General features: G+C 60.3%; 9 protein-coding genes across 9 annotated transcripts; 7 read left to right on the forward strand and 2 right to left on the reverse strand.

Moving 5' to 3' along the window:
* Positions 1-156: 156 nt before the first annotated feature.
* P884DRAFT_277933 (Spc24 subunit of Ndc80-domain-containing protein) lies at positions 157-900 on the reverse strand (the record flags this gene model as incomplete). Its single annotated transcript, XM_069443134.1, has 2 exons — positions 157-729; positions 874-900. 2 exons carry the CDS (start codon positions 898-900, stop codon positions 157-159), a joined length of 600 nt encoding a protein of 199 aa, XP_069297360.1.
* A 462-nt stretch (positions 901-1,362) lies between these two features.
* P884DRAFT_285316 (uncharacterized protein) lies at positions 1,363-2,415 on the forward strand. The gene is made up of 4 exons (XM_069443759.1): positions 1,363-1,431; positions 1,502-1,520; positions 1,579-1,672; positions 1,731-2,415. Exons 1-4 carry the CDS (start codon positions 1,416-1,418, stop codon positions 2,061-2,063), a joined length of 462 nt encoding a protein of 153 aa, XP_069297361.1. The 5' UTR covers positions 1,363-1,415; the 3' UTR covers positions 2,064-2,415.
* A 1,162-nt stretch (positions 2,416-3,577) lies between these two features.
* P884DRAFT_270070 (uncharacterized protein) lies at positions 3,578-5,402 on the forward strand (the record flags this gene model as incomplete). The annotated part of the gene is made up of 2 exons (XM_069442318.1): positions 3,578-3,718; positions 3,789-5,402. The coding sequence occupies 2 exons, from the start codon at positions 3,578-3,580 to the stop codon at positions 5,400-5,402; spliced, it is 1,755 nt and encodes a 584-aa protein (XP_069297362.1).
* A 1,426-nt stretch (positions 5,403-6,828) lies between these two features.
* Positions 6,829-8,120, forward strand: P884DRAFT_277936 (uncharacterized protein; the record flags this gene model as incomplete). Its single annotated transcript, XM_069443135.1, has 2 exons — positions 6,829-6,934; positions 7,039-8,120. The coding sequence occupies 2 exons, from the start codon at positions 6,829-6,831 to the stop codon at positions 8,118-8,120; spliced, it is 1,188 nt and encodes a 395-aa protein (XP_069297363.1).
* Positions 8,121-9,283: 1,163 nt separating this feature from the next.
* On the forward strand, positions 9,284-11,088 carry P884DRAFT_300095 (uncharacterized protein; the record flags this gene model as incomplete). The annotated part of the gene is made up of 4 exons (XM_069444737.1): positions 9,284-9,745; positions 9,814-10,441; positions 10,529-10,905; positions 11,017-11,088. The coding sequence occupies 4 exons, from the start codon at positions 9,284-9,286 to the stop codon at positions 11,086-11,088; spliced, it is 1,539 nt and encodes a 512-aa protein (XP_069297364.1).
* Positions 11,089-12,713: 1,625 nt separating this feature from the next.
* P884DRAFT_200942 (P-loop containing nucleoside triphosphate hydrolase protein) lies at positions 12,714-15,773 on the forward strand (the record flags this gene model as incomplete). The annotated part of the gene is made up of 3 exons (XM_069438326.1): positions 12,714-13,695; positions 13,758-13,964; positions 14,041-15,773. The coding sequence occupies 3 exons, from the start codon at positions 12,714-12,716 to the stop codon at positions 15,771-15,773; spliced, it is 2,922 nt and encodes a 973-aa protein (XP_069297365.1).
* A 1,307-nt stretch (positions 15,774-17,080) lies between these two features.
* Positions 17,081-18,773, forward strand: P884DRAFT_277939 (uncharacterized protein; the record flags this gene model as incomplete). The annotated part of the gene is made up of 3 exons (XM_069443136.1): positions 17,081-17,445; positions 17,626-17,850; positions 17,978-18,773. 3 exons carry the CDS (start codon positions 17,081-17,083, stop codon positions 18,771-18,773), a joined length of 1,386 nt encoding a protein of 461 aa, XP_069297366.1.
* A 417-nt stretch (positions 18,774-19,190) lies between these two features.
* On the reverse strand, positions 19,191-20,757 carry P884DRAFT_224623 (uncharacterized protein). The gene is made up of 3 exons (XM_069439594.1): positions 20,478-20,757; positions 19,662-20,346; positions 19,191-19,483 (listed from the first exon to the last, which is right to left on the reverse strand). The coding sequence occupies exons 1-3, from the start codon at positions 20,560-20,562 to the stop codon at positions 19,234-19,236; spliced, it is 1,020 nt and encodes a 339-aa protein (XP_069297367.1). The 5' UTR covers positions 20,563-20,757; the 3' UTR covers positions 19,191-19,233.
* A 366-nt stretch (positions 20,758-21,123) lies between these two features.
* Positions 21,124-22,841, forward strand: P884DRAFT_270075 (Ferroporti-1; the record flags this gene model as incomplete). Its single annotated transcript, XM_069442319.1, has 3 exons — positions 21,124-21,900; positions 21,967-22,539; positions 22,599-22,841. The coding sequence occupies 3 exons, from the start codon at positions 21,124-21,126 to the stop codon at positions 22,839-22,841; spliced, it is 1,593 nt and encodes a 530-aa protein (XP_069297368.1).
* Positions 22,842-22,906: the final 65 nt, after the last annotated feature.

Raw genomic sequence — 22,906 nt, forward strand, 5'->3', positions numbered from 1 at the left:
CAAAAACGCCAATCCGGTGCCCAGCTATATCTCGGGTATTCCTCCAAACCGCGGCCCAAACTCCCGAGAACAAAGGAAAGAGAAGTTGGATACGCAGACCACCGCCCAACCCGTCGAAGCCCTCTTCCAGTTTCCTATGACCCAAGACGGGTTCGGCTATAGACACTGCCAAAAGTAGTTGGCGTAGAAGAACCTCGAGAACTTCCTATCAATGTTGACAACGTGCACATCTCCCTTGCGGTCGTTCCTGACCACGACGCGGTTGAACTCGCCGTCCTTGCTGTCCCGTTCGATCTCGATGCCCAAGCTGCGGTAGACCTTGAGCCTCAGGAGCACCTCGTCCTCGAGCAGGCCGCCGGCGCCGGCGGCGTCGCCGCCGTCGACGCCCTGCAGCTCGAGCTCCTGCAGGCGGGCGTTGAGCTCGGCCAGCTGGGCCTGCAGCCGCTCCGTCTCCATCTCGAGGTCGGAGGCGGCCTTGGCGATGCGGAACTTTTGCGTGTCGAGGCGGGCAATCTCGGAGGCGTGCTGCGCCGACGAGTGCGACGCCGTCAGCTCGGCGTGCTGCGAGGCCAGCGTGTTGAGGTTGCGCGCGAGCCGCCGCAGCGACGCCTCGGCCTCGCGCAGGCGCAGCTCGCGCGCCTGTTGCAGCGTCGAGAGGGACTCGGACACGCGCGACACGGCCGCCTTGTCCGGCGCGATGTTGAAGTTGGAGATGGTGTGCCGGATGAGCTGTGAAACGTAAAATGGCGGCGTTAGCTTGCTTCGGCCTGCGATGTGTGAAGAGAGGGGGAGAGGGAGAGGGAGAGGGAGAGGGAGAGGGAGAGGGAGAGGGAGAGGGAGAGGGAGAGGGAGTGGGAGTGGGGAGTCGCGTACCGTGGAGGGGTCTTCTTCGAGAAGCATCTTGACGATGAATTGATTTAAATTATTTTTCTTTTCAGTGTTCTATACGGTAGAAAAACCTCGGGTCGAGTTCGGAGGCGGCTATGATTGAGACGATCCTTGGATGGCTTTCGTAACTTCAGTTTACTGATAGGAAGCTTGCACAGGGATGAAACTGAATCGTAACTTCGACCTGGAATACGGAGTAGAGTTCGCGGATTGTTTGGAATATCTTGGCACCAAACCCATCTCCGGGACGACAAGGCTGAAGAACCCCTCTATCTTATCGCCTCGGTTAGTGTATGATGGACTGATGGTCGGCCTATCTGGGTTGGCCGTCGGCGTCATCGGTGGGTCACACGAGTCGGAGAGGGCCCGAGCTCCTGCCTCCAAAAGAGCATCGCCTTCCGCTCTTGCGGTCCGTTGTTGTCTGTGGAGAGAGTTGTTTCGATAAGCCACAGGTCTCCTCGGCAAGAAGGTTCGAGAGAACAGAAAATACTCCAGTAAATCAGGTCATCTCCCCCACCGGCTTCGTAATGTCGCAACTTCCATGTAAGAGCTCTAACTCGAGGATACAACTGCTGCAGAACGGAGCAGAGCTAATCCATGACGATGCTTCCAGACGCAATCGACGCCGAGACGTAAGTGCCGTGGTCTACACGTAAAAGCGATCTGACACCGACTTGACGAATTTCACAGGCCGCTGGCCCCGGCGGAACTGGCGGTACTGCGCCAGCAGTACGAGAGCGAAGGCGACATGGTTGGCGTCCAGACAAAGTTCAACTACGCATGGGTACGCCTTTTCTCCCCCTCCCCGGACACGGCAACGTCAGCTCACGGCGCGCGTTCAGGGGCTAGTGAAATCCAACGCCCGGCATGAGCAGCATCTCGGCGTGATGCTGCTCGCTGAGATCTTCCGGACATCACTCGAGCGACGCCGCGAATGCCTCTACTACCTCGCCCTGGGTAATTACAAGCTCGGCAACTACGCGGAGGCGAGAAAATACAATGACCTGCTGCTCGACAAGGAGCCCGGAAATCTGCAGGCGGCCAACCTGCGGTCGCTGATCGATGACAAGGTGGCCAAGGAGGGACTGATGGGGGTCGCCATCGTGAGCGGCGTGGCAGTCGTGGCAGGCATCGTGGGCGGCGTGCTGCTACGGAACCTGGGGCGGAAGAGGTGAAGCCTGTTCCCGCCGCCAGATTGGTCGGTGAGATGTACACATGGAACGGTGAAGCAGCGCATCCTCACGGTTTTGAACGGGGCGGGCACTGTATTTGTACAGGTACAAGGCGGCATAATGGCTTTCTTCGGCGTGGAATTGTTCCTTGAATTGCGGGGAATGCGGCACGAGCACGATACCAACTCATGCGACAGATCAGAAATATAATGAGAAACTACCTACTCATGGGACTGCATCGGGGAACATCGGGTACAAGCGATGTCGTGGCACGTCTCTCAGACCAGTTCACCCCGCTCTCTGCCTAAAAGCACCGCGCCTGGATAAAGTGAAACTGTCTGGCCTGAGGCTGCCCTAAAAATGAGGCTGGCTCCTATCTCGCAATGGGCCCCTCAGGTGAGGGCGGTAAGGACGGGAGCCTGAGTTGGGCGTTCTTGGCTACTACCTGACGTACCTTACCTAGTAGTGCAGCGTGTGCAGCCTATGCACGGATCACATTCCAGTTTCCTCATTCTTCTAGGCTGGATAGTTGGGCAGGGTAATGGTCAGTCGTGCACAAGGAAACGTGGGTGCGGGTACCAGGTATGATGAGGCGAACGATGAATGATGAAGCGGGTACCCAAAGACGTAGCAAAAAAAGACGAGATAAAGGTAAGGCGGCGGTGGTGGCTTGATTCGGTTGGCGGACAAGTTTGGGTTTCCACTAACGTTACAGGCTTACAGTACAGGCTTCCAGCCGTGGGCGAACCCCTGGATGCAACCAGGTACTGTACTCTGCGGTCAAGTTCCAGAATGATCAGTTGGCCGAGTTGGCCACACTTCCCTTCAAGCTCCAAACACCCGATGACGGGTCACGCGAGATTGTCATAGCATTGCACCCGCCATACAACAACTGACAATCTGTCAGTATACTACGCTTCCTAAATTCTGGTTGATGCAGACGGCACCAGTCGCGGACGCAGCGGTACGGAGTACGGGTTCATCACACAGCACTCCGTTTTATCCAGGGTCTAGCGGCCCACTGCGAGATCCTGTCCTTGGACCGGTCTTGCATCATCAGATAACTAACTAGTTACAACTCTCCCCCCAGCAACCATCGTCCGCAACGCCGGAAACCAGAAAATCCCAACCCCACTTTGCACCCAAACTACGAAGCAAACAACCCGGGAATTCGCAAAACGGTCGCAACAGCGCATTCGCTTGTCTCAAAGCGGCAGCAGCAGCGACCGACGAACTGCCCGCCCTCAAGGCTTCTTCCTTTCAGCGCACCGCGAGTGGGGCAGAGCGGCCAGCTCAGTGCATCGGGCCTCATCTTCGACGGTCCTCCTTCAACTTCTCTCTCCGGAGCAACCATCCAGATACCTCACTGAAACTACGCCCGACGACGACCGAGCCATAACCGCGCGTTTGTCACCCTGGCGTCTCCAGGACGACTAGCTCTCGCCGTCGTTACCGGCGTCATTGGCGCCATCGCCGCTTTCCAGCAAAGCAACCAACTTCCGCGCCAACGACCCGGCATGGCGTCCTCTGCTAGGAATGCCCTCGGCGCTGCCGCCGGGAGGGAGTTGATGTTTTGCCACGCGTGCCAAAACGAGTGGTATCGCGACCCAGGCGAGCCTCTGGAATGTCCACGCTGCCAGAGCTCCTTCACCGAAATCGTGAGTGGCTGTCTCCTCGTCCTCTATCCTCTCTTGGCTCTTCTCGCTCAGGCTAACACATCCGGGCTAGGTTGGGCCGTCCAACGATCCTCGAGAGGATGTAGCGCGACCGACCCTTGCAGAGTTCCTTAGGGGTTCCAACACTTATCACCGCCATCCAGCCGCTTCCGACTCGGACCCCGACGAAGACGATATAGAGGAGCATCTGCATACCGGACCGGGCTTTGGTCTTGGCGGTTCCCGGGCACAAAGCAGCGGGGAGCGGCGCCGCGAGGCTGATGTTAATGCTACTTTCCAGCGCTTCGCCGAGATGCTCATGAACGATCTTGGAGCTGGAAGGGTCATCCGCGGGGGTCCGTTGGGCGGCGGCCTGTTCCCCACAGAGGAGAATCTCCCTAGGCCAGGGACCAGGATCCAGCAAACCACCGTCAGGAATGGCCCATTCGGCTCGCACACGAGCGTCACGATCACCAGCGGGTCCATCGGTGGCAGCCCTGAGATCCGCGGCAGCCCTGAAGGGTCGCCGCTTCACCCGGTCACGTACGTCATGCCTCGGAGAGAACATCACATCCACCTCCACCCCGGCGGGCCGCGGATTCGCGCGATTGCCGTCGTCAACAGCGGTGCAACTAACCCTGCTGAGCTGCATAGATTGTTCGATCAGCTCTTTGGCAACCCGTGGGGGACTGGGGGACCCGAGGAATTTGCCCGGCGTGAGCGTGGCTCTCCAAACGCTGCTGGCTTTCCCCTGCTGGGCGGCCTCCAGGAGCTCCTGAACTCGCTCTACAACCCGGCCAACGCGGTGCACGGCGACGCGGTCTTCACCCAAGAGGCGCTCGACCGCATCATCACGCAGCTCATGGAGGCGTCGCCCCAGACCAACGCCGCCCCTCCAGCGTCCGAGTCGGCCATCCAGAGGCTGGAAAAGAAGAAGGTGGACGATGAGATGCTCGGCCCGGAGGGTAAGGCCGAGTGCACGATCTGCATCGACGAGATCAAGAAGGGCGACGAGGTGACGGTGCTGCCGTGTAAGCACTGGTATCATGGTGACTGCGTAGTGCTCTGGCTCAAGGAGCACAACACGTGCCCCATCTGCCGGATGCCGATCGAGAATAGGGAAGGTGGAAACAACAATAACAACAATAACAATAACAACTCGGGCAACAACACCAGACGGCCCTCGGATCAGCCGTCGCAGCACTCCGACGACCGGCAGTCCTCTTCCGCGCCCCTGGGGTCCTTGTTCGGCAACCCGCTCGCGCCTCGCCCCCGTCCGGAGCGAGAGCGCGACCGGCAACGGCCTTACCGCAGCATGCAAGAGAACATGGAGCGGCTCAACGCCATCCGCAACCTGGCCGGTGCAGGGCCGCGGTCCAGCTCCCAGAGGCGGAGCTCCCACTCCCCACCCGGGGCGTTTCCCACCTCGGATGCCGAGTATGCTTCCAGGGCACGAGTCAGGAGCCCGTCTGGTTCGAGAGACAGAGCCAGGAACAGAGACGGCGAAAGAGATCGGGACACAGAGAGGCAAAGTTCGCTGTGGGATGACTGGATCGGCTACGGGAGCGGCAGCTTTGGCGAGAGCAGTCGGCGTCACTCGCCGCAGTCACAGCAGAACCAGGATCAGGGCAGCGGGCAGCGCGGGGCCTTTGCTTGGTTTCGGGAACAGTTTGGGAGGAGGGGTTGATGGTGCCCCCACACGTAGTGAACGAGTTTACGCCGGTTTCCCAGAGGCTGTCGAGATTCGTCGAGCGGCCTCTACCATTCTCCGCCGCTTTGAGAGAGGCTGGTCTATTGTCGCGGGCACATGGCGCGAATCCCGGCCCGGAGGTACGATGATGACCTCGAACTGTCCCGCGTGCGAGGGGTGCCGATTACGAGGTTGACGATGGCCATGGCTTGGATGAAATTCTTCGCTCCGGCCGGGAACCAGTGGGGCTTCCTTCGTTCTTTATTGGGCGGGCAGTTATGGGACATATAACACAGCAGGCCGGTTTTTATTTCCTCTTTTCCTCCTTTCCTTGTTCTCTTCTTTTTCTTTGCGGTTTGGGACGCCAGGGGGTCGTTGGAGTTCTGTGAAAGATAAGTCAAGGAAGGTGGCAGATGCCTCACGTGGTTAAGACGGTTAGACCTTGGCCGGTTCACCATTCGCTGTTCGCGGCTCCGTGGTGCTCGAGAGAAAGCAGCTCTGGAAATTGGGATGTTGAGCCCATCCGTCTTGATCAACGACCCATTGACAGTTCGCTTGGGCGGGTGGGCTGACTTCCGTAGAATCAACACCGGACGATGAGAACTTGGGTTCGATGAAGCCTAGATACTGACGGACAAGATGGTCCTACGTGCGGCGACTCGGTCTGAAATGCATGCATACAAGGATTATTTTATCACCTGCGACAACGTACCTTGAGCATCTCGACGCGTCATGGAGGAGTCGATTGTCCAAGGGGCCAGATTGGCAAAACAGTATCTCTAATTGGTATTCCATAGTGTAATCCGTACTAACTGAGGAGTTCGAGGATCGGGATTCGTCAGCTCTTCGACCTGAGCGCACGCTGATTGGCTGATTTCAACGATTTGCTTTGCTGTCCTGTCCGAATGAGGCAGGATTGCGCAGCTCCTGGTCATGGTCACTTATCGACTTACACATGTCCACGCTTACTGAGCTCATGTCCCCGATGCTTCGGTGCTTAGGTGTGTGATCTGCGGTACTTCCTTCAAAGCGGACAGAGAGCGTCCGCTTTCGAGATCCCTCGTCCTGAACTCTTCATCCTCTTTTTTCTCTCTCCCGACTTCATCATTCCCCCCCATTCTGAGGGTTGCGAATTCCCTGATGAGAGAGCTGGTTCACCTTTTGTGAACTCGGACTCACACAAGTGCGGCTAGCCGCGCTGCTGCCACCGAGACCGAGCCGCTTGGTCCCTTTCGCTCCACTAACACGCTCAACCACACTGTAGGCGTACTAAGGCGGTGGTGGCGGTAGTGGTAGTAGCGCGGTGGGTGCCGGTCGCCGCGTTTTTATCTGCTCGAGGCAATCAAGAGCTCGATCGTGCGTCTCGTCTCCTTCGTTTTGCTCCCGTCGCTGCCTAGACACGCGCAAGCTTCCCCTAACGGCCATGCGTTGCGCGCCCGCCGCCCCTCCCACGGGGGGGCTGCTGCTCTTCTTCCTGCTGCTGATCGGGCCGGCTCCCACACGCGCCCTGCCCCAGCCCCTTCCGGAAGGTATGTGGATTCGTCGACGATGGCGGGGGGGGGGGGGAGTCCAGTGCACATCCCCCCAAGACCGCCACCCCCCAAAGCCCGGCTGACGTTGCACATACATACAGCTACCGAGGGAGCCGCGATCTCTGGTCTTGTTTCGACAACACCCGCCGCGCAAGAATCGGGGGTAGCAGTTCCCGGGCAGAGCATGCTAATCTCGGGCGGTGGTGGTGGTGGTGGTGAGGAGGACTTGTGGTCCCCTCGCGGCAGAGAGTCCGACAGCTTCGACCTCGAGGTCGAGCTCGAGCTCGCCGAGCTGCGGGCTCTCCGTGTCCGCCTCTCCCGGCTCGCCGACGAGGTCGACGCCAGGGCGCAGCGGCTCGGCCGGGTCGCCGGACAGGAGGCGGCGGCGGCGGCCGCCGCTGCCGCTCCCGCCCCCGCCCTGGTAGACTGCGACGGGCCGGCCTGCGTCGCTCGAACCGTCCTCCGCAAGGCCGGGTACGCCGTCAGGGCGGTGAGGCTCGGCGACGGCGACGACGACGACGACGACCCCGAACCGCGTGGGCGGCCAGAGACCGTGGGCCCGGACGGGGGTGGGGGTGGGAGTGGCCGGCGCGAGGGGACGGAACCGCCTACCCTGCTCCGTTGGCCGCTGGGCCTGCTGCTCATGGTCATCATCATGGGCTGTTGCGTCGCGGCCGCAGGCCGTCTTCGAAACCGTGCCGTTACAAGGCGACGGCGACGGGCCCCGCCCTCACTGCCTTTCCACGAGCCTGAGGTTCCCCATCAGCCACCGAGGCGGTTTCATGGCGGCGCGCTCACCTGGTGGCGGCCGCAGCGGGTGGTGCCGGAGAGGCAGATCACGTCGGCGGACGAGCGGCGGCCGGTGGAGAAGGGGGGAGGGCCTTGGCACCGTTGCTTGGATGATCGGGAGGAAGAAGACGACCCGGGAAAGGAGAAGGGAGGGGATGATGAGAAAAGGCCCTGTTTGGACGAGGGAAGTGACAGGTATGTGGATGAGCCTTCGGTGACTGAAGTTGCGGAGCATGGTAGCGGCGCGGTCGTGGAGGAGGTGGACTACTACTTGGAGGAGGAGGAGGAGGAAGAGCTACTAACTCTCGGGGAAGAGATCGCCTCGTTTAGGTCTGCGTTGGAGTTGGTTGAGGGCATGGTCGCTGCTCAGGAGGAAAGGTTGCGCCGGGTCTGATCTGACCCTCGACCGGCAAAAAATTGTATCTGGAACTCACTGCTTGGGCTGAGCCGGGCCGGGCTGAGTTACGTGGGTTGAACTGGCCACTGGCTTACCTCGTCGCCAAGGGTGCTGCGCTGGTGCTCGCGAACGGCAGGCTTCAACCTTCGGCGAGGCATAGAGGATCTCGGCATCCCCTGCCCGCTTCGAATTGGATTACCCTACCATCTGGCGCTGAGGATGGGTATGAAGAGGATGGATATATGAAGCAGGTGGTGTTTGAATAGGATTGCATGAACCTTCATCAACATCCGGCGGGAAGGTAAGGAGTCGACAGCGCGAGGCCCTTCCCGATCCTTTGCTTTGTCGGGTGCCAAATGGAGGGGACGTAAGGTACCTAAAAAATCCCAGTTGAAGGGTCGGGCACCCGATGATCTTCCTCTTTCGCCAGCTCCCGTCATTCTTGAAAATGAGCATATGAGATTGATTCGGCGCAAGCAATAGGTGGGAGCAACAAAAGATTCGTGTTACGGGCGAAGATAACGTACAAACGCATTGCTGGACACTTCCAATCGCGGTGCGTCTCTTCACTCGACCCCGAAGAGGCAACGAACATGCGTTGAAGAGTGATTGGCTGCTGAGCGCGTGAAACAATGGCAAATTGGCACCCAAAGCCTGGCCGTTGGTTTTGTTCCAGGCCCTACGGAGCCGTACCTGGGGTTTTGGGGTTTCCTCATTTAGTGGGCGGACCCTTCTGCGCCAATCCCTTTGGTGGCTCCCACTAGCAGGTTTCGGAGCGGGCAGCTTGCAGTGCGTCAAGAACTGCAGGACAATTCCGAGTCGCTCGGTTCTTCTCCGCCGGCGATCCATCGCGTTGGTCCCATTCCCCCCCCCCCCCCCCCAAGCGCGACCCCCGGCTTTGACTCTGTCAAACTCGGCAAGTTCTCGTGGCTCCTTTGCTAAAAAGAAAAGCTCCCCGGGCAACGCCTCTTTTGCTTCAAAATCGCATGGACCCAATTTTTGCCCGCACCAACCCTGACCGTGCCCCGCGATCGAGCAACGAGACGAGCGCTCTGGGAGACGAACAAACAAGCTAAAAAGTGGAGGGCCAATATTAGCTGGGCAAACCTGCCGTCTGCCGTCCCGTCTGCTGCCCATCCAAGGATCGACTTGTCGACGCCATGGCCGACGACCCGCACAACACGAACGACATCTCGGAACATACCGAGACCGCTGCCGCCGCAAAGGAGGACGCCGAGACGACCGCCGCGCGGCGAGAACTTAAGCAGACGACCATCTCGGAGAAGCGTGGGCGGGATGCCGTGCAGTTGTCACAGGATGACAAGAGCGCTTCGGAGGACGATGCGCCCCGAGCTAAGACGCGGCGGATCACGCCACCGGCCGACCCGCGCCCGGGCAACGACGATGCGCTGAAGGAACAGATCTCGTCTCCCAAGAAGAAGCGCGCCCGCGACGAGCTCGATGAGAACAAGGACGCGGCCCCGCTCGGGGAAACGTCCGGCAAGGCTGCCGCGAACACAGCAACGGTCCAGGACCGGACGGACCGGTCTGAGCCAGAGAAGAAGCGACCACGAGACCGCCAGGCGAGCGCGTCTGCTGTGCAGGGCGGAAAGGAGGAAGTGGTAAGTAGTTCGTTCGCCTTGCTCCGACGCCCCGTCACGCTTCTTGCCCGGTAACACAACAGACACAGGAGCCCCTCTCCGCCAGCACATCGCCGCGGTCGAGCGTGGAGCAGACAGAGGGAAGGGATTCGGCAACCGCCACGGCCAAGCCTGATCAGCCCAAGCAAACATCTGCCGCGGCCTTTGCCAACTCGGGCTTCGCCAAACTCGCAGCCTCGTCGACCTCTCCGTTCGGGAGCCTTGGTGCTTCCGGGAAGCCCAGCCTGTTCAGCTCGTCGTCCGGGTCTTCTTCTTCCCTTGGCGGCCTTGGCGGCTCCCAGCCGGCCGCCCCCTCATCACCGCCGAGACTCGGCTTCGGCGGAGCCTCCACGTCGTCCCCGTTCGCGGGGCTCAACGGGCAGGCCGGCGGGTCGGTATTCAAGTCGAGCCCCTTTGCGAGCACCTTCGGCGGCAGCGCCCTGTCCGGCCCGCGCCTCAACTTCGGCAAGCCCGGCGAGACCCTTAAGAGCGACAAGCCGGCCAAGCCGTTCGGCGCGCCGGACAGCGATGCCGAGGAAGGTTCCGGAGAGGAGAGCAACGAAGGCGAGGACAACACTAAGGGTGACGCCTCGTCCGACGACGAGGGCAAGGAGGACGACAAGGACAGAGAGGATAGCAAGGGCGCTGATGATAAGAAGAAGCTCAGGCTGCAAAAGGGTGAGCGCGCCTTGCCTTCTCCCTCCTTTGCTCCTTGTATCCATGTTTTTTTTTTGAGCCCACCGTGCTGACTAGGTCCCGCCGCAGTCGTCGTCGACGATGGCGAAGGCTCCGAAGCGACCCTCTTCTCGGTGCGGGCCAAGATGTACGTCATGGAGAAGGGCGTCGGGTGGAAAGAGCGGGGCGCGGGCATGCTCAAGGTCAACGTGCCCAAGTCCACCGTCGAGCTGGACGCCGACGGCGCGCCCGACCCTTCGTCCTTCGACGCGTCGGTCCTGGCGGATGAGCAAGGCGGCAAGCCCAAACACGTGCGGCTCATCATGCGGCAGGACCACACCTTGCGCGTCATCCTCAACACCGTCGTCCTGCCGGCCATGAAGTTCCAGGTCACCAACCGGCTCAAGGCGTCGACCGTGCTCTTTACGGCGTTTGAAGACGGCCAGGCCAGGCAGGTGCAGATGAAGGTGCGCCGAGCCGAGAATTTCTTTCTTTTCTCTTCTTCTTTTCTCCGGAATTCCTTTTTCCAAACGCGTTTCGCTGCGGGAGAAATTTTCCATGCTAACGGTCTGTATTAGATGAGCGAGGCCAATGCCACAGCATTCTCGCAGCTCGTGGAGATGCTGAAGAAACGGCTTGCTGACGTTTAGGATGAACCCTGGTGGCCTGCTTCGGCATCGACACGCTTCCACATCTGATTACAACAGCTCATAGCTCCTCTCCTATTCGTGTTTTTTTTTTTTTTTTTTTTTTTTTTTTTTTTTTTTTTTTTTTTTTTTTTTTTTTTTTGCTCTTTTGTAGGCTACTATCTCCCGAATCGTCCATGCATTCCTGGTAGAGTGAGGTTTGTTTATCTGGCATCGGGTTCGTCCTCTTCTGCCGTCGGGTTTGGGAAGAGGGAGGCGGGTCCTTTACAAAAAGAAAAAGGCCCGGCAAAAGGACTTTTCTTCCAACCCCGTCTAGAGGCGTGGGTTTGATGGGCGGCACCTGTCAGTTTCTGTATATACTACAAGCAAACAACCTTGGGACGGGGTCAAAGTCCTCCTCCCTCATACCCACATTGCCTATCTTGCCTTGATTCTTCCCGGAAGGGTTTGCGGACGCGAAAGCGCCGGTTGCAGACAGCGAAGTGTGTTGTTGGAGGGAGTGGGAAGCAACATGGCAAAGCAAGGGCAGTATGTAGCGTCTGGGTGTCTGGAATGGAGAAACCAACTACCTATCTAACTTGGTCACTTACTTCTCGAGGTTCGCGACCCAAGCCATTGCGATGAGCAGCATGTAGGAAATCCCCTGTTCTCCCAAGAAGGGGGGGGGGGAAGGGTGGCCTCTATTGCAGTCCTACGCGGTTACCCTACACTCACTAATTAGGTACCAAGGAAAGAAAGTCAAAGCCCGGGTCCCAGCGGGGCAGCCCAGTAATTTAAGGGCACCACGTGCTCTCCCGCCACTCTCGCGAACCACTTAACACGCTTGCGCGTATGCGCTGTAATGTACATTACACCTCGCGCTTACCATCGTTAATGGCATCCCTCGATTCCAATCTGTCCCCATGAAAGCTTGTCAGTTTGACAATTGACCTATCGAGGGCAATACCATGCCGAATGAAAGCGCCGGTCATCCGGCAGCAACCCTAGGGAAGCGCAAGCGAGGAACTCGGGTCAGCAGCGAAATCGCGACGCGATCAGCGGCGCCAGAACAAGAAGCATCGCCGCCCGCAGGAATTACCGTAAATACCCCAACCGCCTCTGACGATGTTGTTGAAGGCGTCAAAGAACGCGACGAGACCCCCGCGGGTCAGCCGAAAACCTCCAACAAGAGAAAGAGAAACCCCAAGCCCGGCCCGAAACCGAAATCCCAGCCTGGACGACAATCGGCGCAGCCAGCAGTCCCCTCGCCCAACTGGCCGCCGTACCTGACGCACCTGGAAAGGACGCACCGCGCCCTGAACCTGGTCTCGACCTTCCTCTCGGCACGGCGCCACGTCGCCCCGGCCTTTGATACTCTGCGCCCGGCCGTCGAGGCGCACACCAAGTGCCCGCTGGCCGTTGAGGACGTCGCGGCCATTGTTGCGCTTCGCTCCGCCGCTGCCGCCGCCGCCGCCGCCGCCCAGGCAGGAGGGGATCCGCGCAACAAGCTGTTGGCTCTGCATCAAGGAAGCGCCGAAGAGCCGGGGAACGGCCTCTCTTCGTCATCGTCGTCGTCGTCGCCGCCGCCGTCCTCTACCTCCATCGGGATCCGGTTCGAGTACGTGGACGAAGTGGAGCTCGCCATCTCCATGGGCAACGCCGCTGCCGAGTCGGAGCGCGAGAGGGAGTATCTCATTCCGGACGGGAGGCCGCCAGGGGAGAAGAAGGAGGTGCTGGTGTTCGAGTTTCTGGATGGGGAGCTCAAGGCTGCTGGAAAAGGCGGCGCCGGCGCCGGCGGCGGTGGCAGGGTCAGGGACCGAGAAGACCGGATAAAGATGCCCGTGTTTGGGCAGGCGCAGATGAAGCGGTTGATCGAGCGGCGCAACGCCAAGTTTGTGCAGGCCGCGAACGAGTTCGTGGAGGCCTGTCTCGCAGAGGGACTGGACCCGGAAATGGTGTTGAAAGATGTCAGGGAGAGATTCATCCCGAGGATGGCGGACGCTGCCGAGCAGGTCCGGGAAAGGCTTCCCAGCACGCTGCCCCCGAGCATACCCCGCGAGAGGAAGAGCATAGCCGAGATTGTGCAGGAGCTCAAGGACAGCCCCTGGTACACCGGGCAGATTGTGCCGGACGGCCACAGGGTGTTTGAGGCGCAGGAGGCGGTCTACGGGGAGCTCAATTTCCTGCTGAGCCAGGATCTGGTCAACGCCCTGTACAACGCCAAGGGGATCACCCAGTTCTATGCCCACCAAGCAGAGGCGATCAACGCGCTGCATGACGGCCACAACGTGGTCGTGGCGACGCCGACGAGCTCGGGCAAGTCGCTGATCTACCAGCTTCCGGTGCTACATGCCCTGGAACGAGACCTAGACACGCGCGCCATGTACATCTTTCCGACCAAGGCGCTAGCCCAGGATCAGAGACGGAGCCTGCGGGAGATGATGAGTTTCATGCCCGGCCTGGAGGAGGTGTTGGTCGAGACATTTGATGGGGACACGCCCGTGAGCGAGAGGAACACGATACGCGACGAGGCGCGGATCATCTTCACGAACCCTGACATGCTGCACATCACGATCCTACCGAACGAGGAGAAATGGCGGACCTTCTTAAAGAATCTCAAGTATGTCGTAGGTAGGTTCTCACGAGCTCGTTGACATGGGAGGTCCCGGGCCCCTGCTGACCGACCGGGGCAGTTGACGAGCTGCACTACTACAACGGCCTGATGGGATCGCACGTCGCATTCGTCATGCGACGGCTTCGCCGGACGTGTGCCGCGCTCGGGAACAGACGTGTCAAGTTCATCTCATGCTCGGCAACAGTGGCGAACCCGGAACAGCACTTCAAGACGATCTTTGGCATCGATGACGTGCGGCTCATCGACTTCGACGGCTCTCCGTCGGGTAAGCACATCGATCGATCGTATTCTCCGAGAAAGACAATGGCCATGCTGACAGTCATCATCGGAAAAAAAAAAAGGGCGCAAAGAGTTCATTTGCTGGAACACCCCGTACAAAGACCCTGGCGACCCCGCGAGCGGACGCGGAAACGCGATGCTCGAGTGCTCTCGCCTGTTTTGTCAGCTGATCCTGCGCGGCGTCAGGGTCATTGCCTTCTGCAGGGTCCGCGAGCAGTGCGAAAAACTGGTCGGCGCCGTCAAGCAGGAACTCGCGGCGCTCGGGCGCGGCGAGGTGGTGGCACGGGTCATGGGCTACCGAGGCGGGTACACGGCCCAAGACCGCCGGCAGATAGAGAGCGAGATGTTCGAGGGGAAGCTCCTCGGCATCGTGGCCACCACCGCGCTGGAGCTCGGCGTCGACATCGGCACCCTGGACTGCGTCATCACCTGGGGCTTCCCCTATACCATCGCCAACCTCCGGCAACAGAGCGGGAGGGCCGGCCGGAGAAACAAGGACTCGCTCTCCATCCTCGTAGGAGATGGCTTCGCTACCGACCAGTACTACATGCAGAACCCCGACGAGCTCTTCACCAAGCCCCATTGCGAACTGCAGGTCGACCTAGACAACATGCTCGTCAAGGAAGGTCACGTCCAGTGCGCCGCGTACGAGATGCCCATCAAGCCGGCCGAGGATGCCGTATATTTCGGCAGCGACCTCCCGCGCCTCTGCGCCGAGCGGCTCATCCAAGACGAGGCCGGTTTCTACCACTGCCACCCGCGCTTCCGGCCTCTCCCCTCCAGGTTCGTCTCCATCCGCGACGCGGAGGAGGACCACTTCGCCATCGTCGACATCACCAACAACCGCAACGTGGTGCTGGAGGAGCTCGAAGCCTCGCGCGCGACCTTCACCATCTACGACGGCGCCATCTTCCTGCACCAAGGCGACACGTACCTCGTCCGCGACGTCAACCCGGACAAGCAGCTGGCGCGCGTGGAGCGCGTCAAGGTCGACTGGCTGACCTCGCAGCGCGACTATACCGATGTGGACCCGGTCGAGACGGAGGCGGTCAAGCGCATCGCCAACTCGCGCTGGCGCGCCTACTACGGCACCATCCGCATCAAGCAGGTCGTCTTTGGCTACTTCAAGGTCGACGCGCGCCGCAACCGCATCCTGGACGCGGTGCAGGTCGACAACCCGCCCGTGATCCGCCACAGCAAGGGCATGTGGCTCGACGTCCCCAAGCGCGCGCTCGACATCCTGGCGGCCCGGCGGCTCAACGTCGCCGGGGCGATCCACGCGGCCCAGCACGCCGTCATGAGCCTCGTCCCAACCTTTGTCATCAGCATGCCGGGCGACGTGGGCACCGAGTGCAAGAGCGGGCTCAAGGAGTTTGCCAGGCGCGAGACGCAGCGCAAGCGGCCGGCCCGGCTCACCTTCTACGACGCCAAGGGGGGCGCGGGGGGCTCGGGCATCAACACCAAAGCGTTCGAGTTCGTCGACCTGCTGCTGCGGCAGGCGCTCGGCCGCGTGACCGCGTGCGCGTGCGCCGCCGGCTGCGTCGAGTGCTGCGCGTCCGAGATGTGCAGGGAGATGAACGAGGTCATGAGCAAGGCCGGGTGCGAGGTGGTCCTCAAGGCGCTGCTGGACGAGGAGATCGACGTCGAGGCGCTGCCGATGGGGCCCGAGGAGGGCAGCCCGGCGGGCATCGAGACGGTCGTGTTGGCCCCCGCCGTGCCGACGAGGCACGGACAGGGGTTGGAGCCCGACGACGGAGTGGATGCGGGCCAGAAGAAGAGCCCGCGTGCGTCATGATGGGCACGGTCGCGGGTTTTGCTTCGCCCTGCTCGATCCTCCGGCCACATGGTCGCTAATACCGTGCTCTACACTACCGTTGTAATGTAGTGTACGGATTATAATGCCACCATCACCCTGCCCTGACGCAGAACGACCGGACTTGTCGGATCGGCCCGTTCTGTTTCTTGCGGAAAGCCAAGCTTTGCCCGGTCCACGCCATTGGCCGACGCAAGTACATAACTATACGGATTACGTCCGTGTGTACGGATGCATACAACACTAGCGATCGGCCCCTGGTCCCTGCAGGATCTGCCGGTTTGGCTCCAGCGCGAAACAGCCAAGAAAGACAGGGGTTGTGTGCCAAACCAACGTACACAGTACACAGTGGTGTACGAGTTATGTATGTATGTAGTTACATACATGCATACATACATGATAAAACCTTAAAATCGCTGCGCCGCTGAACTGCCGCCGATGCCTAGCCTGTTGGGAGTCCGTCATGTTTCGCGGCGGCGGCTCTGCATCATCGGCCCAGGCCAACGTCCAGTTGACCCTTTGTTTGGAGCCTCGGCAGAGGCGCGTTGGACGAGCAGTACGTTTGAGTCGCTCGACGAGGGCAGCGCTGGCCCCCCTGCCCCCAGCCTATCCTCGGTGCATATTCAGCTCCTGAAACGCGAGCCAAGCGACTCGCGCCAGGTGGCTCGTCATGTTGATGAGGCGCGAATGGGCTCGTCGTGGTGTGCCGCTTAGTGTTGTCCCCCAGTCCCCCACTTCTCCACGGAATTTGCCTTTTGCAAGGAATCCTCACTGTTGGCTCTCCCCTAGTGCAGACTACGCTAGAACGCAATGGAGAGAAAAAGGCTGCTTTTTTTAAGTCGCACACATCCCGCGCGCCTCGCTTTTGCTTCCCCGGACTGCGGAGTATACACAGTCTACTTAGGTCCGGAACTTCCTCTCGCGGCTTGAAGGTCGTCCCCGAAGCGCCAAACGGCCTGATGTGAGCATCTTCCTGCGTGCACAGCAGTCCCGACCGTAGCATATCCGACCAGGTCTGATAAGAACAGGCCTGTTCCGCTATCCGCCGGCCACGAACACGAACCATGGCCACAACATCACCACCAGCCGGGTCCAGCCCGGAAACAGCCTGGTCCTCCCCCGGGACGACCTCGTCCTTCCCATCCCCTGAGAAGTTTACACAGACAAGCAGCCCGGGCGCCAGCAGCACCACCCCTAATAACAACAACAACAACAACAACAATACCAAGGATACCACCACCACCAACAGTAGCAGCAGCAATAACCACAACAACAACCGCAGCAACGGCATGCTCACGCCCCTTCCAGTGCACAACGGCGATGTCGACCTCACTCGCGAGCTCACCCGGGCCGAGCGCGTTATCCGCACCTTTTGCGTGCGCGCGTCCGGCGAATCCGGGCGGTCGGGCATCCACCCGCTGATCTTCCTCCGCAACGTCTTCCGGTCGGCCAGCTGGGCCTCGCGCATCGTCAACGTGCTGTGGCCCGTCGTGCCGGCCGCCATCGCGGTCCGCTACGCCATGCCGGGCAACCACCTGGTCATCTTCATCCTCAGCTACCTGGCCATGGTGCCGTGTGCCAACCTGATCGGGTACGCCGGCCAGGAGCTGGCTCGCAAGCTTCCCCACGTGTTGGGCGTGGTAATCGAGACAATGTAAGTGTTCCTTGCGACGTAACCGAGTACTGCTGGGGGAGAGCGTTCGATGATCACGGGGAAAACACACGCCCCCTCCCCACCCCCCCCCCCCCCCCCCGGGGGCCGAGAAAGTGGGAGTGGGAGGGAGGGAGGGAGGGAGGGAGAGAGGCGAATATGCGCTGACCAAGAGACACCCAGGTTGGGAGGCGTGGTTGAGCTGATCATATTCATCATCCTCATCAAGCGGCCTGCGACCAACGACGTCAATTACATCCAGGTCATCCAGGCCGCCATTCTGGGGTCGGTGCTGGCGACCATGCTGCTGTGCCTCGGGCTGTGCTTCGTCGCGGCCGGCCTGAAGCGGAACGAGACTCACTTCAGCGAGGCGGTCAGTGAGGCCGGAAGCGCGTTGCTCTGGACGGCGTGAGTTTCCCTTCTCCGCAGCAAACAACCTTAAACCCCCTTTCCCTCCTAGAATGCATTGCTGAGAAGTGCCCCCCTACCCCCCCCCCCCTTTTCCTTTTTTGGGGGTTTGGGCTCCCCCGTGCAGAGGCTTCGGCCTGGCGATTCCCACCGTGTTTGAGCACTCCCTCCGCGGCACGATCCCGCAGAAGGAGCTCGTCGACAAAGCGATCGAGATCTCGCGCAGCACCGCCGTCCTGCTCCTGGTCGCGTACGTCATCTACGTCTTCTTCCAGGTGCGCACCCACCACGGCATCTACGACGCCGTCTTCGTCGCCGACGAGGAGCGCGACGCGCGCAAGCGCCCCTCGCCCGTGCACCACCGCCTGACCTTCACCGAGTGCTCCCTCGCGCTGGCGGTCGCCATCGCGCTCGTCACCCTCATCGCCATCGCCCTCGTCGACCAGATCCACTACCTGGTCGAGGGGCGCCACGTGTCGGACGCCTTCGTCGGCCTCATCCTCGTGCCGCTCGTCGAGAAGGCGGCCGAGCACCTGACGGCCGTCAACGAGGCCTACGCGAACCAGATGAACTTCGCCCTCTCCCACGTGCTCGGCGCCACCCTGCAGACCTCCCTCTTCAACGCCCCGCTGATCGTCATCGTCGGCTGGGGGCTCGACAAGCCCATGGGGCTCAACTTCGAGGTCTTCGACGTGGCCGTGCTGCTGCTCGCCATCATCGCCCTCGGCAACTTCCTGCGGGACCAGAAGACCAACTACCTCGAGGGCTCGCTGTGCGTGCTCGTCTACATTGCCATTGCCGTCGCCGCCCTCTACTACCCGAATCCGCACCTCGTCGCGGCGGCGGAAGCGGCGGCTGGCAGTCCTGCCACCGCTGGTGAAGGCGGTGCTAGTGGTAGTGGCGGCGGCGGCGGGCATCGCTAGAAAAAAAAAAAGGGGGGGGGGGGTTGCTTTTTCTTCGTAGCCGATCATGGCGTGTACAGTCATGGAGAAAATGGGTTGGCGTCTTGGTTCGGTTATCATTACCATCACTATCATCATCATCATCATCATCATCATCATCATCATGAACATAAAGAGAGTGAAGGGACGAGGGCAGTGTACGATAGACGTATGATAAACGATATGCTGGTGCACGGAAATGACTGCTCGACATTGCTTACTTAGCCTATATTAGACCCGTTCAAGACAACAACAACAGCAGCAGCAGCAGCAGCAACAGCAACAGCTCAGTACGTATTTAATTCTTACAACCGTAAGGGAATCTAGAAATACATCCGCACCAGTTCGCGACAAGCCTTTTTTTTTTTTTTTTTTTTTTTTTTTTTTTTTTTTTTTTTTGGCAACCCGGACCGTGTAACCGTCAGAGGCCCAGTCTTATTATTTAGCTGATGAAGCACAGGCACCCGAGGCCCAGATAGAAGATGAACAGGGGATACACGGCCAGGCCGACCCTGTTCTTGACCACGCCGCTCCCTCCCAGGATGCTCACGCCCGCAGCCAACGACCAGGCGACTAGGAACAGGTAGACGGGGATGCGCGCGATCCAGTGCAGCTTCAGCGCCGACAGCAGCGCCGCAATGACGAGGGGGAACAGCGTGTACCCGATGACGCAGATGCTCTGCGCGAACGAGCTGTCGCGGGGGGAGAGAGAGAGAGAGGGAGAGGGAGAGATGTCAGCCTCCTTACTGATCTCGTCTGCCCGGGAGCGGAATGGAAAGGATATCGTTGGAAGGGTAGGGAGGAAAGGAAAAAAAAAAACGAGAAAGGCGAAGGGGGGGGGGCGGGAGGGATTGAAGAAAGAGCACGCACATGTTGCCCCCAAGCAGCTTGATCTGCACCGTGACGACGGCCATGCCGACCCAGACAATGGCAAACACGCCGCTGAAGACGACCTCGCGCTGCTCCACGCGGCTCTGCAGGCACAGCAGGGTGCTCAGGAGCAGGCAAAAGACGAGGGGACCCCACAGGTCCCAGTCGCGCAGCTGGCCCGGCGCGGCCCCGCCGGCGCCGCCGAGCTCGGCCTGGTGGTGGTCGTGGTGGTGGCGGTGGCCGCCGAGCAGGGCCTCGGCGTCGAGGACGCGGCCGGCGAACCCGGCCAGCTCGTCGCGCGCGCTCGCGAAGCCGCCGGACCGCAGGGACGCGTAGGCGCCGCGCAGCGGGTTGCCCGCGCCCGCGCCCGCGCCCGCGCCCGCGGCGCCGGTCCAGGCGAAGAAGAGGTGGCGCGGGTACAGCACCTCGCGCAGCTTGTGCCAGACGGCGAGCAGGTCGCGGCGCAGCGTCGCCCACACCGACTCGTCGATGGTCGAGTGGCCCGGGGCGGTGCGGTCCTCGCCGGGGATGCGCGAGGTCCAGGAGCTGGCGGCGGCGGCGGCGGAGGAGGCGGAGGCGGAGGAGCCGATGTTACCGGATAGCGGGGGACGCGATCCCGCCGCGGAGGAGGAAGAGGTTGTGGTGTTTGGTTGGGCGAGGGGGTCGTCGAAGGTGTTGATGTCGGCTGCGTGGAGAGGAAGAGAGAGAGAGGGAGGGAGGGAGGGGGAGTTAGTTTAGTTTCTTATTGTTTTTTATTTCCTTTCCTCTCGAGAGCGGTTGACTTGGGAGGATCTGAGCGGGGGACGGGGAACATACCGTCGTCGGGATCGATCAGGTCGTCGTCGTCTTCGAGGTCGACGGTCGGGACGTTATGGTAGTCGCGGCGATTTGATGAGGCCATCGTGGGCGGGGTCTGCGGCAATGGGAAAAATATCTGAAAATATCTGAAGCTGAGACTTCGGTCTGTCTTATTTTTCTTTTTGAATACGCACGCCGTTTAGCGCGAATCAAACAGTTCGTGGCGTGGTGGAGGAATGGATTGCCGCCGTTGTCCCTCGTCAGTTCTCTTGGACGTCGCCTGGACCAACTCGTCGCGACGGTCCACAGTGGCCTCAACAAGCTGCACTTGGGCGAGCCTGCGGATACCCTTGACGTTGCAAAGAGACCCCCGGCAGCCGGCCCAAGCTCCCCCAACTTGACAGGCTCGTGTGCGCGACTGCAACGGGACCTCGTGCATAACCCTAACCCTCCGATTCACCTATTTAGTAGCCTAGCCTACTCTGAGTAGTTGCTCGCCCGAGAGCTGGCGTTTCCGGCTTAGGCTTTCCTAAAACATCGTACGGAGTAAATCGTAATTATCCGTGAAACCTTTTTTTAAACATTTACCGTGGTGTATGCCGACCGCCGCGATACCACAGTAGACGATACATACATACCAAAGCCGTCTAGATGTATACATAAAATGGATGACGCCAATGTACACGGTACTCAACTGACGGCAAAGGACCGATCGGTCCGACCAACCGAGTCGGCCGGCGACGACAACCTCCTCGCCCCCGCTGTTCTCGGCCGAGATGAGACGAGCATCGTAGAGAATGTTAGCAGGTTGCCAGGGGATAACATCCCAGTCGGGCCCGTCAACATCTCCAAGTCGTTGGCCATCCGCCTTTACACTTCCCACTTCCTGTCGACATGGAACGCGCGCTTGTTCGAGGCCGCCGCCGTCTACTTCCTCGCCTCCATCTTCCCGGACAACCTCCTACCCATCTCCGTCTACGCCCTAACGCGCAATGCCGCCGCAATCGCCCTTACCGTCCCCGTGGGCAAGTGGATCGACCGTGCCAACCGTCTGACCATTGTTCGCAGCTCCATCGTCGGCCAGCGCGTCGCCGTCGCCGCTTCGTGCGGCCTCTTCTGGGTCATGTTGGCGCAGCCGCTGAGTACCGCGGCGCTGGATGGGCTCTTCGCGGCCGCCGTGATCCTGGCCTGCGTTGAGAAGATCGCTGCCGGCGCGAATCTGGTCTCGGTCGAGAGAGACTGGGTCGTCGTCATCACCGAGGGCAACGAGCCCGCCCGGAGGATGATGAATGCTCGCATGCGCCGCATCGATCTCTTCTGTAAGCTGCTTGGCCCTTTGGCCATCGCGCTGATCGCCGCGGCGTCCGTCCCGGCTGCTCTCTACTCGACTCTCGGCACGAACGTCGCGTCCGTTCTGGTAGAATACCTCTGTATCGAGACGGTAATTCTGCGACCCAAAGTTTGCCCCGTCGCTCGGGACAAATGCGCTGAAAAAATAACATACTAGGTATTCCGCAGGGTTCCAACCCTCCGCCGTTGCGCGAGGCCATCGACCCCCCAGCCGCCGGAGGCTGCTACTCACCAAGAGGAGCAGAGCCGCCGGCAATCGCCATATACCGCTTTCCGACAACGGCTTCGGCGCATGGCATCGCAGATCCCGATGATTCCCTCCTTACGCCTCTACTTTGGCCATCCAGCATTCATCCCGTCGTTTTCTCTCTCTCTGCTGTACCTCACCGTGCTCTCCTTCTCTGGCCAGATGCTGACCTACCTGCTTGCTTCCAACATCAACCTGTGGCAAGTTGGCATCATCCGCGGCGTTTCGACTCTGTTCGAGCTCAGCGCTACCTGGATCGCACCCCGCCTGACGAAGCGTATCGGCGTCATCCGAACGGGCTTGTGGTCTATCAGCTGGCAGATGATATGGCTTACCGGCGGTGTCACCTGGTTTTTCTACCATTACGGACGTGGCTACCCATTGACCGATATTATGCCCGCTGCGGGACTCGCCGTCGCCGTAGCGTTCAGTCGTATTGGTCTCTGGGGTTTCGACCTATCGGCGCAGAATATTGTGCAAGATGTGTGTTCCGTCACTTCTCCAACCCACTCATATTCCCATGCTAACTAACTTCGGTCTAGGAAGTCCAGGGCGATCGTAGGGGGATATTCTCCACCATCGAGACCTCGTTCCAGAACGTGTTTGACATGCTGGCATGGGCCCTGACAATCATCTGGCCAAAGCCCGCCTCGTTCCAGTGGCCCGTTCTCATCAGCTTTGCAGCCGTCTATATAGCGGGCGGGCTCTATGCCTCCTTTTTGCGCCGGCGCAGGGGGCATTTCCTCCATGCGCCGTCGTGTCTCGGTCCTAAAGCAGATGTGTGACGAATCTCAAGACCCCACCTCGAAAACGAGGTTTGTAAACGTACTCGAAACGGGGTGACGTTCGA

The sequence above is a fragment of the Thermothelomyces heterothallicus genome (genome assembly GCF_042370625.1).
Source record: "Thermothelomyces heterothallicus CBS 202.75 unplaced genomic scaffold P884_scaffold_12, whole genome shotgun sequence".
NCBI classification, from domain to species: domain Eukaryota; kingdom Fungi; phylum Ascomycota; class Sordariomycetes; order Sordariales; family Chaetomiaceae; genus Thermothelomyces; species Thermothelomyces heterothallicus.